Source organism: Accipiter gentilis, chromosome 14, assembly GCF_929443795.1.
Source record: "Accipiter gentilis chromosome 14, bAccGen1.1, whole genome shotgun sequence".
In the NCBI taxonomy this organism is placed as follows: Eukaryota; Metazoa; Chordata; class Aves; order Accipitriformes; family Accipitridae; genus Astur; species Astur gentilis.
The window spans coordinates 2,250,017-2,262,591 of NC_064893.1; the positions used below are offsets into that span (position 1 = coordinate 2,250,017).

A 12,575-nucleotide genomic window follows, 5' to 3' on the forward strand; every position below is an offset into this window, starting at 1 on the left:
CCACTGGGGTTTTCCACTGAGTGACCACAGCCAATGTGGTTGGATGCATCACATCACCACCACTCCATCCTAGTGGGCTCTCCACAGATAAGGCCATACTTATCTGCTGGATGGAGACATAAAAACTACTTTACTACTAGTAAGTAGAAGTAAGTTTCTGCCACTTGAACTTCCTGTTAAGTTATTTAGAGTAATAACTCATTCTTTACTAACTGCAGCAGCCCTGTTTTACAAGAAAGGACAAGATGTGCATACAGGCAAACACACACCTTTTTCTACTGAAGTTAGTGGCAGCCACCACTGAGGTTAGGAGAAGGGAATGGCTACATCAGGTTTGGGGCAATCTCATGGCAGAAGTTACTTCATTGCTCCTGATTTCTGACCCTCTCCTTTTCTCCTCCTCACCAGTGGGGCCTTCTTATCTCAGTTGTATTTTGTTCTTTTCCTGCAGGAGAAAATACAAGAAAACGTCACAAAGGTAAGAGTAAATCGCAGAAGATTGGAAGGTATTTGTGAGTCATCTGTCTCTTTTTGTTAGGGGTTTGAAGGAGGATTTTCCTGTTACCAGATTGGTTTTGTTCGTAGGGAAATGCCATTCTGCTGATTGTTTCCCCCTTTGAAGGTTCCTCATGCACTGCTGCTGCTCCAAATCCCCTCTGACATTAGTGGTAGTTCTCCCTGAGTAAGGACAAAAATATTTATCCTTGAAGGTCAAACCCTAATAAATGTCACTCTGTTCCTTCTGCAAGATCTGCTGGTTCTAGCTCCTATCACTTACTCATGCTGGAATAAGGAAGTGAATTGTGGGCTTGCAGTGTTGCTAATGATCTGTGCCTTTGCAGGAGACTGAGGGAAAATGGGGATCCTGTTGATTAACAGGCCCTATTACAGCTACCTGATCTAGTTATCTTACTGCCTCCTTGCAGGAGGGGGAGGCCCAATGGGGGTCTTTGACAGATTCATTTTTCTTTCTGGGGAGCCCTTGTGCCTGGTTGCTTCAGAGCATGCACTTTGCAGCACAAAGTTTTTTGGTGCTGAGTTGACTCCCCCTCCCCTGCATGTGGAGTATTAATTGGTGACTTAATCTCATGGTGTGCTGAGCATCTCTACTTCATGTTGACTTTAACTGGATTTGAGACTCCTGCAGAGGGCTTTCTAAAGACTAAACTCTCCAGCTCTGCTGAATGTGCCCTTTAATGTTGTGTGATGATGGAAAGAGCTGGCAGATAAGCCAACATGATGATGTGATGGGCTAAGACATCACAGCCACCCCTCCTGTTTTCTGTCTTCCTATGCTGAAGATGATCACTCCAATGCAGCATTGGCAGGACAGGCTATGTGTGTGCTTGTGTGTCACAGCCACAAGAGACTTAAGTGTGGTGGCTTGAGTCACGGATGAGGTAGGTTGGAGCTATGACATGGAAAATACTGATTTGGAGATTTCTGTGCTGAACTGTGCAGGTGGGCATTGTGAGGTGCGAGACACAAGAACAGGAAGAAGGTATACATGCTCCCGGTTGTTTTCCTAAATGTGGGCCTGGCACTGTAGTTCTGTTTGCAGCTCTGCTTTCTCCCCATTTCCCTTGCGGCTGTCATGATTGTTAATTAATTAGGAACATGTCTCTGGCCAGAGATCTTGAATTGCTGCAAGAGGATTTTTTCTGGGGCTGAGATGGTTTCTAGAATGAATGATCGCTCTCTGTGCGTCCCCTGCACTGCTCACATTGTCCAGAGTACTGTGTCTTATCTGAGTGTGTTTTGTGTACATAACCATGGCATCAGAGAGGTTTGTGTTCAGCATTTCTTGTGTATGGGGGACTTTCTGTAAGCCTTGAAAGGGAGATGAAGTATGTTAAAAGCTCCTACAAGCCGAATACACAGTTATATCAACGCATACGGAGAACCGAATATGTCAGTCTGTTTGAACATACCATTCCAGGGTTAAGTTTTGTGCCCCAAGGGATTTTGAGCTTTCTTTTTTTTTCTCTCACTGTTACCCATGCCTGCTGCCTGACTGGTGGTCTGTGCCGTTGCAGCAGCTGGGCAGGAGGGCTTCTTGGCCCTCTCATGTCTAGCAATTGGTGTGAGCTCTATGGAGGCAAGAGGCTGCTCCAGAGACCAGCACACAGCCATTGCTGAGCTGATAACCTCCTGATAACCTTGCTCGGCGGGTGCTGGCTGGTGGCCGGAGGGCTGTGTAGCGCAGCAGGGTAGCTGCTGTGGCTGGGAACCATGCTTTGCCAGCACCAAGGGCAAATTAGCTGTCTAGTAAGCTTCTGACTTGAATTTGCCACCTGCTGTGTGATTAAGGTATGATGCTAAATGGGAAATTACACATACTGCCATCTGATGCAGAAATGTAACATCCAGCAAAGTGATGTGGCAGGAAAGCAGTTCATTTAAAGGCTGATTTTAAGTAGCATCTCTGTGTTGAGTTGATAATTCCAGCAATGAAAATAAACTGATGACTTGGCTCAGGTCTCCACCTTCATTTCCCACTTGCATCTGTTGTGGGGTTTTCTTTTTTCCTTTGTTATGTTTTTTTCAAAACGATCTTGGTGGTTCTTAAATCACCAGGCTCTGAAGGGTGACTGGCAGCTGAACTGAATTGAACTTTCGCTTCCTTTTGCATCTTCCTTTTGTTTCTCTTTGGGGTGTGTTATCACATAAGAATGCCTAGGTGATAGTAAATAGCACTTAGCTATGTAAGAGAAACAATACAGTCCTCTACCTTGTAGTGTAAAGAAACAGTTTACCCTGAGTGCAGACACGTTAGGAAGGAAGATGAGGTATGTGCAAGAAAACTTGAGGAGGAGGAGTGAGAAAAATCTGAGCCATTCTAAAATTGTAATTGGAAATGACAGACATTGACTCTTGCATTGATCATTCTGTTAACTGAGTTGACTAAAATGCTTTTGTAACAATAATATATTGATATGATTTTCCTCATAAAGTTGGAAGTTTCACAGCTGTCTAGACAACCCTAATTTCATTAGTCCCAACCTGATAATTGCATCTGAACCACTGAACTGTGATGTAGATTAATCACAGCAATACCAGAGAAGCAGGATATTTAATCAGAACTCGGGTCTTCTGTCATTCTCCTGTCTTGTTCCCCTTAGGTAAGTGAATGGTAGATAGCTTATTAAATAGTGACTGGAGAGGTAGTCTGCAAGAGGGAGAACTAGATGGGAAGCCAAAGCTCTCTTGGATTTTCTGGAGCACCTGAGACCTCAGTCATGTTTGATTTGACTGTTGAAAGTCCCAGTTATCCTGAAGACAGCCAGCTGTTAGCTGCCAGTGTTTTCCTGCACCTTTATCTCCCTGGGAGATTAAAAGGGAAATGAGCCTTTCAGGTAGCCCTTGGCAATCCCCTTCTAGATTAGGTTCGTCCCCTTGAGTGACATTTAGCTAGTGCAGGCAGTTTTGCGCTTCTAAGGACTCACTAAAGTCCTATTTGTCTTCTCAAAATTTGTCAGATAAATAATCTGTGATAGTTTACATGGCATAAATTTTTCTTCATTACAATCCATAGCCATGCTTTTTTGCTCCACCAGTAACACAGAATTGCATGTGTTGATGTTTTAGTTTAGCTGCATGTTGGTTAATTGTACAGTTTAATTTTCTATTAAGATGCAAATGCTTCTTTTACAGTGGACTAATTTTGGATAAAAGTCAAGTAAAAAGAGTCCTGATATTTTATCCATCTATTGTGCATGGATGAATTTTTTCCCCTAAGTACCTGTTAATGCTATACATGAAGTACAAAGTAGAAAAGGAAATGTAACCAAAGTGCCTTTGAAATATGGCTGTGACTCTGAAAGAAGCATCCTAACGGGCCCTGCAAAATACTAATGTGGTTTCTTTAAAAAAGATTGTACTCTGATTAAAAAAGGTCAACATCTGATACAAAGCACATGGCCAGAACATCAAGCTTTCCCTAATTTTCATAAGGGTTTTATTGTTTCTACTTCAGACTATCAGGGAGGAAATTCATAAGCAGAGATCTTTTCCATCCCTTTCCCACACTTTCCTATTCTTTCTCACCTATGTCTGTGCTTCTAAGTTCCAGTTTGCTCCAGCATTTAGTTAATCTACTCTTGGAGGAAAATTTGAATGTGAACATGTTCTTCCTTAAAAAAAAAAAAAAAAAAAGAAAAAAAAAAGAGTATTTATATTACTGTGTGGCACAAGAGGTGAAACGATAAATGCACAAATGGTGTTATGTACAAAATAAGTGGAAAAGTGTAATTTTTTCCCCCAACTTTAGTTGATAGTCATCTTCAGGGTTACTCATAGTGATACCTCTTTAGATTAAATTAATCCACTGTCTCTTCTGGATTATTTCAAAATGCAGGTAAATTTATAGCCTTGCAAAGTCTCATTCTCGGTAATCTTTAAAGTTAGGCATTTACTTGGGACGAGATCCTGTGAGGAAAACTCTGTGCTGGGATTAATCTCATCCTTTAGTGCTGTTAGGACACACTAAAGAGATCTTCATTGGAATGAAGCATTGGTGCTCTCTCAAAGCTTGTAAGATTGTCTGAGTAAGGGTGTTATATATGGTGGGAGGTCATCTCTTCCAGCTCTTGGTGCTTGAGAACATCACTGGGGCCCTAACTCTTGGCATTAATCAATTTCCTTAATTTGGCAACATGCTTAGTCCTTAGTTCTGATACCATTTCATTTCCATAGCTTATCTATTGACTTTGCAAGGTTATCTTAATTACACATAATAAAAATACCCCTAATTCCTTAAGCTGTGCAAGTAATTATAATACTGCTTAACTCCAGTTTTTCTTTATATGTAGTATCCGAGCAACTCCAGCAATATAGGATGCATTAAAGGTTGATATCCTAATCAGTAGTATGCACACACAGTGCATGACTTGATGTGTCAAAGTTCTTTGTAAAGCATAGTCTTCTGAGTGCTGAGACCTCCTCAGCTCCCTGTAACTTCAGTGGGACTGCTTGAAACTTTGCATTTCAGGAAAACTGATGTTAAATTTTCAATTCAAGGCTGCTGGGCATTGAGCAAAAAGAGATCTGCTGGCTTATTTCTATAATATTACAAGTGGAACTGGTTCTGTTAAATTTAATGAACACTTAATTTCAGTAAAAAAGGGATTTGTTGAGTGCTCTGTATTCATTGCACTGAGGAAACATAGGTGCTTTGGGAAAAAATTGAACGTAGTCACGTAAGTAAAGCTTATAATTAACCTGTATGCGAAGGGGGCAAATTAAAGTGACATTGGCAACCTTAATGTGATATTTCCTAGCTTTCTGGGTGCTTTACTTTGCAACCTGAATGATCTTCTACTGTAGTTTAAGTGCAGTCAGATACTGGCAGCATTGCACAGCTCTGAAAAAGAGGCTGTGGTTCAAGTTAACAAAGCTTAAGTGGAGTTTGTTCTTTAATTCACAGAGAAAGTTTATATTGCTTGGCTATGTGTAGGGAAACTTCATGTTCAGAGGAGAGGAGGAAACCTGCCTTTCAGAAAATCCCAGCTTTTGTTCTCCTGACATTTTCTGTAAGAGGACAACATTGAAACATTAGAAGTGATGGAGGCTTTTACATACCCTCCCTCTTTCTGTCCTTTTCCTATTTCCCTCTGTTTAAGAGAGCTGGAAGATGCACTGGAATTGGACTCCATACAGATAAACATGTATGTTGTTATTTTTTTTCATGCTTTTGAGATCTTGCTCAGTTTTTCTACCCCAAAAGGAGGCAGCTATTTCTTAATATGACGGCTCTGGTAGAGGAAGGTATACATTTTAGATTCCTGACATGAGTAATGGGACTTATCTTCTTTATCCAGAGCAGGAGTAAGTTCAAAATAATTATGAAACATGATTATATAGTGACAAAATCTTTCTTGCTGATATATATTCCTATTATTTTACTAAAATTAATTTTATTCCATATCTTATATGGTGCTGAATAATTATCAATAAATACAAGTCCTTAATAATTAATGACTATTAAAATATTGAATATATTGAGCATAGTTTTTCAGCTGATTTACAATACCTAAACTATTACTGGATGTGCAGAATTTGTTCTAACAACAACACATCTTGGTTGATAAGGAACTGATTTTGCCAGATTAGAAAATGGAAAAAGTAGCTTATGCTACTCAAATACTGTGGTGACAAGTGTCCTTACTTATCAAAAGAAAGTTACGTTCAGGTTTTTCATAAAGCATTCATGTTTAGGTGAAATTCAGCCATAAACTTCAATATCATTTCAGCAGAACTGATAACACACTCCTGCTTTTGCATTGGACCTCTGTCTGTACATGACACTGTTTTTTCAAAATGTAATCGTGATATCATCTGGATTCAGATTTTACGGATACTGTTTGTGTCAGTTTGTTAGAAGTTATTTGTAGCCCCTAGATTTGCAAGATTCATTCCCTTTTTGCTAGAGTAAGATTGGTGTGAAATGAAAATTACATTCAAAAGTTGTAGACTTTAATGAAGATAAACTGGTATCAAACATTGTTTGGTATCAGACATTCCAACCAAAATGACTTTGTGAAGTATAGATGCTTTCTTTTTGAAAGTTCTTAGTGCCTGACCAATTTTTCTGATTCTCATCTTGGGGAGAGTGCAGAGCTGAAGTTGCCTTGTGCCTCCTACTACTTTTCTAGGCTTTGTTGCGAAAAGTTGTCTGGAAAAAAGCTGCTGGAGAATAGGTTTTTCACTAGCTATGCACCTGGGTGGTTAACACTAAAAATAAGTGATACAGATTAGATACTCTATAGCCTTATGATATTTTGGCACTTCTGTTTCCACCAGTTGGAAGCAAAGTAGTGCATGTGTGAATCTGGAAAGCTGCATGGAGAAGAATAAACCCAGTCTCCTGACACCTTCCCATTGGGTTAGTTTGGCTTCTTTCAGTGACATCCAGTGCTCTTTTCACTGACTTATTTTTAGCTAAATTGAAGTGGCTTGCTTTTTTCTTTGGGGTTTTGCAGTTTTCATTCCTTACAGGTGTGGAATATAATTCTGCTTGTGGGTGCACAGGTACCAGTAAGTGTTCATTTCCATTTCAGTTAATCTGAGATCCCTTACTGAACATGTTTGGAGAATTAGATTAGGATTTGGTGAGGGGATGTAACAGGGAGTTCTTCTCCCATGATTTACACCTAATTTATATAAGAAGCATAAAAAAAATTTAATGAAGAATTCAGTTAAGCTCTATATTATTGCCTGTTAGACATAATCTTCCTGTAAAATACTATTGATTTTTTTAAATCTTTTTTTTTGTTGTTTTGCCCCTGAGAAGTGAATTACTCAGATTTGATGCATGCAACCCAGTGAAACTTCCTTAGTGAAAATGACATTAACTTTGATGGACATGTTGGTAATGTAAGAAGGAGGAAGCTAAGATGGTTGCTATTCCTGCAATCCCTCTATGGATGATCAGACTGTTCACTTCCTAAGTCTGGATGAAAACATTTTACACCACTAGTAAGGGGCCTCCTTTTGTTGGAGCTTAATGTAACTGTCAGCAAAGGCAGAGGCTGCTCTATTGAACTTATCTTTATGTCCTTTTCCTCTTCTTTGCAGTGCAATTTCTTGATAATGTCTCAATGTTCACAGAAGATCTGCATAAATATCTGAAAAAAAAATCTGGCTTTATTTCCTGAAAATAAGTGTTAACACAAATGTTAAGACATCTGTCTCCAGTCCTTCCTTCTCCAGCTGCCATTTCCGATTCCCTTGTTCCTCTTCATACCTCTGTCCTAACTGTATGTGAATTTTTCTAATCCACAGCATAAGGAAGACAGGTGTTGGTCTTGGCTCTCTGTATCCCACCGGTCTTCCACTAACACACAGTACACACAGAAGCAGAGTCTTGTCTGTTGAAAAGCTTTCCCTCCAAGGGAAACCTCAAGAAATAAGTGGGAATCCCTAAGATTTGGGATCCCACTGCCACTTGCTGCTCCTAGGCTGTATCACTCTACTGTTCAGTTGACTGTCCAGAAGTTCCTGGGGAATAAAACACCAAAAGAAGGAAGAAAACAAAAGAACTTAAATGGATTTTTTTTTTTTTAAACTGAATGCTAAATTGCATCTGCTCAAACGGATAATCCCAACAGCTGCTAATGAGTTGACCCCTCTGAACCGGCGCTTCATGTAGCAGATAGGTAGTCCATTGATTTTTCCCATCAAGCATTTATAATGTATGAGATATAGCAATTTCTAGGCAATTTTTGGTACACTGGGTAGTTACAAAAAGCTGGTCATTTAAATTACCCTAAAATGCAGCATTTCCATGACTAATTCAGAACTCCTATATTTTAGCTGTGTCTCAAATTCAATTTGGATTCATAATGAGTTGTTTTAATAGCTCTCTTTGATTTAGCAGTCAGACCAAAGAACAACATTGGTGGGGGGGTGTAAGGAAGAGAGAAGGAGAAAGAAAAAAATTATTAGCGACTGACATCATTTTGGAAGTTAAATGTGGGAATGAGCTTTTACTTGGGGACCTCCTCTGGGGGAGGGCGTTATAAATGAAGTCCTGTGTAAGCTTCCAGCTTTCAAAATCTCTCACTTCCTAAATGTGTGTCTCCTTGCAAATGATGAAGAGGGAATCCTGTGGCATTTTGTTAAAAGTCTATCAAATGCAAGGGATGAGGCATTGATGCTGAGGTAATATGCCCCAGGAGAGAATCAGCTGTCTCCTGGCACTGTGACTTTTTCTCAAGAGAAATTTCTCACTTTTAATGTGGATTACACTGGAGCCACTAACAAGTCTTATAAAATCTGGGAAAGATATAAACCCTCTTTCCTCATTGCCACATCAGAGAGTCTCTCTGTTTGATTTCTACTGATTAAGCTCTGTGCTTGGTTTACCACATTCTCAATAGACTATCTAAGTATTGTGAATAATTTTCTTCCTGCCAATAAATACATTTTGTTTGCCCTGTTTTCCTGCCCATTTTGAGATAATAACTTGGGGATGGCATATAACTTTAATTAGATGACAGGTGAAGAAGTCCTCCAGATCTTTATGTCATATTTACATGGACACTGCACTCTCTCTGAGCCAAAAGATTGATTGCACATTAAGGTGAAAACATCTGTGAGAGTTTCTTGTGAAAACGTTGGCAGATCCTTGCTGAGTGCCATGCCATCTCCATAGGCATAGGGGAGCACAGCTAGTAATGTATTTTGACAAGCTGGCTTCCAAGTGTTGACACCAAAAATGGAAAATAAGCCTTAAGTAGAAGCAAAGGACTTGGGCTTCCTTTGTGTGTGCATTATTTTAAAATGTTATCACGTATTAATATGCTTAATACATGCTTCAATGAGCACCACCACAGAGAAGATTAAGAAACAATTTACTGTAGTTTTGGGCTGGTGTATCTCCTTCCCTCAATCCCATCCATCTGCTGATGAGTGAGAAGAGATGCAGACCCCGTTACAGAATTTCATGTGTACTTTTTCAGGGTTTGAATTAATGTTATGCTCCAGTGGATGATGATGTTAGACTGTCATCATGCAGAAGAACAATTGTTCTCCTGCTGGGGAAGAGGTTCTTGAGTAGAAACATCCAGTTGTTATGTACTTACCTGCACATACTATGCTTCACAAGGGCTTTGTAAAATATCTGAGGTATTTATATTGTGAATTTGTTGTTTGACCATACTCAGAGATACTAAAGTGCCTGTGCAGATGTGTGAGCAGGTACGTGCACGACAGGTACATCAGATGCATCCAGCTTAATACGACTGATCCCAAGCTCTCAAGAGTAAAGTTTGGCACAATCATTTCCAAAGCTGTGTTGTGGCTTTTTTGTGTTGTGTTGTTTTTAGGTTTTTTTCCTCAGCTAGATTTTGGGAACAATTACAGTAGAGAAGTACTTTCTTTTCTCACAACATGTAGGGGCAGGACTTTGGACATCTGGGCCTCCAATGCCTGGTCAGAAAACCTTTTTTTAAGTTTGTGCTTTTTTCAGTACAACTGGTTATTCCTAACCTTCCTTCTGATTCATAGAGTACTTAAATCCATGCTCCCCCTTACCTAGCTACAAACATACCTTCAGAGAGAAGAAATAACAATTGTCTGAACATAATAGAAGTGCTATAGTTAAATCATGATTTCTTTCTGAAGTTATTGCTCTTAACATGTGCAAGTATCTTATTTCTGTGCTCCTGTGCAACACATTCAGATTTGGTGGTGCATGTAATTAAGGTTCATAGCTTTTGAACCTTTCTTGACTAATATTTACATAAAACATGTTTTCAGCTTATTTTTAATTATTATCTTGATTAGGACCAGCTATTTTAAAAGGGGGAAAATTACTTCTGTTCTCTTAAGTTTGTTGTCAGAAACAATGCTTCATGCAGTGCAAAAAGCACTCTCTGGACTTGCTGATCAGTGATACACAGTTATTCTAGGCTTGTAGACCATTGTCTCATCGGGTTGCTTTTCAGAGTCTGGGTTGTTAATAGTAATGACTGGATAGGATGGAAGTGGTTTGTTCTTGGGTTCTTGCTTGTTCCTCCTGGGAAAATTCACAGCAGATAGCACTTTCCCTTTTTTTCTTTTTTTTTTTTTTTTTTTTAAATCAAAAAAAGAGTAAAATTTTAAAGAAAGTGAGACATGCTCACAACATTTCAAGTGAACCAGTTCTGTACATAGAAGCTATTTATTCTGTTTTGTTTGTCTGATAAAAGATGTTTTTAAATTCTAGGGTTTTTTTTTTCTCCTTGTCCTATCAAAACAGATAGTACTATAACTTAGTTCCACATGAGCTGGTAATTTTGCTATTGGAGTTTTTTTTCAGCTACCTAATAACATTTCAACAAATTCCAGCAGTACTTAATGATTACTGACTAAGGACTTCTCCAGTTTTGTCTTGTAGTCAAGACAGAAATACTTATCCACTACCCACTGCAGGAGCTGGTGGGATCCATGCTCCAGAACAGCAATGGTCCTGTGATTTACATCTCATGGTTTTGTGAGATAAGTTATTGGCATTGGAGCATCTGGTTAAGTCCCTCCAAAATGAAACAACATATTGATTCTCATGAGAATGCTCAAGGAATGAGCAAGCACAGAGATTAAGCTACTGTCCAACTGCTGCTGAACCGTGCTCCTATAGGTCATGAGTAAAGCATAGCAATGAAATAAAAATTTGGACTATGAATGCTAACTGTGTTGCATATGGATAAATAAGTGAGTTTGATCTAGGCAGCCAGTCCAACACCTTTTGCCAGGAGTAGATTTGCTTAGAAGAGAAAAACAGGACTGTCATAAAAATATGGTGTTCATGCTCTGAGAAGCAATCAGCTTGTTGCTGCTTTTTCTTTCGACTGGGTAAGCCATAGGAATGGTTGTACTTCAGCTTTCTTACAGATTGCAGTTGTGATTTTTTTTAAATTTTTTTTTTCTTCCCCTGGCAATACTGTGAATGTTTTCAGATTGTGATGACAAACGCTCCTTCTGGGAGTTTCTGCACTAATAAACAATGGTGACAACAACTTGCTCTATTTCATGTTATAGCTCCAATTTTAATGACTCATGAGGCATAAAGAACTTGAGCACCAATCTGTTTATTGACGGAGCTTAAAAGACACCAAGGACTGAAGTGACAGCAGACATCATTAATCAGCAACCTTGTTGCTATCTCAAGCAATGCTGTGTTTTGATGGCTGTTTGAAAGAAAACTGTAAAAGCTGGACCAAATTAATTTGTCTTCAGTCCTGTCCTAAAGCTTGCCAAGGGGAGGGGCTGCAAGGCTGACAACACTGCATCTTGCAGAGGTGAGAGCTTTATCCCCAGAGCCTGAAGGACTCTGCCCTCAGCACACACAGCAGTCGCCTAGAGGAGGTCATGGTCACGTCAGGGTCTGGAAAGATTGTCACAGCTACCTTACATGGCACTGGAAGCAGTGAATATCAGTGCGGAAATGCAAGGATACGTGTAATAGACGCGTCTGTCCTGTTTTTAAAGTGAGATGTGAATTAGCTGGAGGCCCCAACAGTTCCCAGCAGAGCATTTGTGTGAGGAAAAAAATCCTAAGTACCTGAAAGTTTTTACTCTTGGGACCAAACCTGAAGAAGTTTGGTGATGGCAGAAACAGCCCTTCCCAAATCTCTTGGGGCTTTCTAAATGACCATTCCTAGTGCATGTGATGTAGTTCAGTTTCATTTCACCCCAGTTATTCAGCTGGATGGTCTGAATGCTGGGAGTGCAGCATCCCAGTTATTCTGTGTGTGGGACCCTATGGGCAGGCCCATGCTACACTTTTTGTCAGTGTCCTTGAGAAACAGTGAGAGACCAGTGGCAATCAACATCAACTCTCACCTTTTTTGTCTCTAGAAGGCAATGTTCAGCCTTCACTTATCAGCATAGCCTTGACGCTGTGCTCTCATCTGAATTCAGAACTGAAAATCTTGGAAGGAAGGAGAGTATCATTAAAGCTGGATTTGCCTCATCACTTGTCCAGTAGCCTTCACTTGGGAGGAATTTAAAGAATAGATGTCAAGATATTTCTAAATTGCATCTTTATTATCCTTTAATGCTTCAGTTAATACTAATGCATTAATAAGAGTTGC

General features: G+C 39.6%; 1 protein-coding gene across 5 annotated transcripts in view; it reads left to right on the forward strand.

Annotated features, from left to right (window-relative positions):
- Nucleotides 1-12,575, forward strand: part of PDE1C (phosphodiesterase 1C) — a 360,443-nt gene that overhangs the window by 136,874 nt on the left and 210,994 nt on the right. The window contains exon 3 of one of the 5 annotated variants that reach the window (XM_049817294.1): nucleotides 452-478. The exons of the other annotated variants lie outside the window; for them this stretch is intronic. Coding sequence (XP_049673251.1) covers nucleotides 452-478 — 27 coding nt within the window. The remainder of the gene's footprint in view (nucleotides 1-451; nucleotides 479-12,575) is intronic. 5 annotated transcript variants of the gene reach the window in all.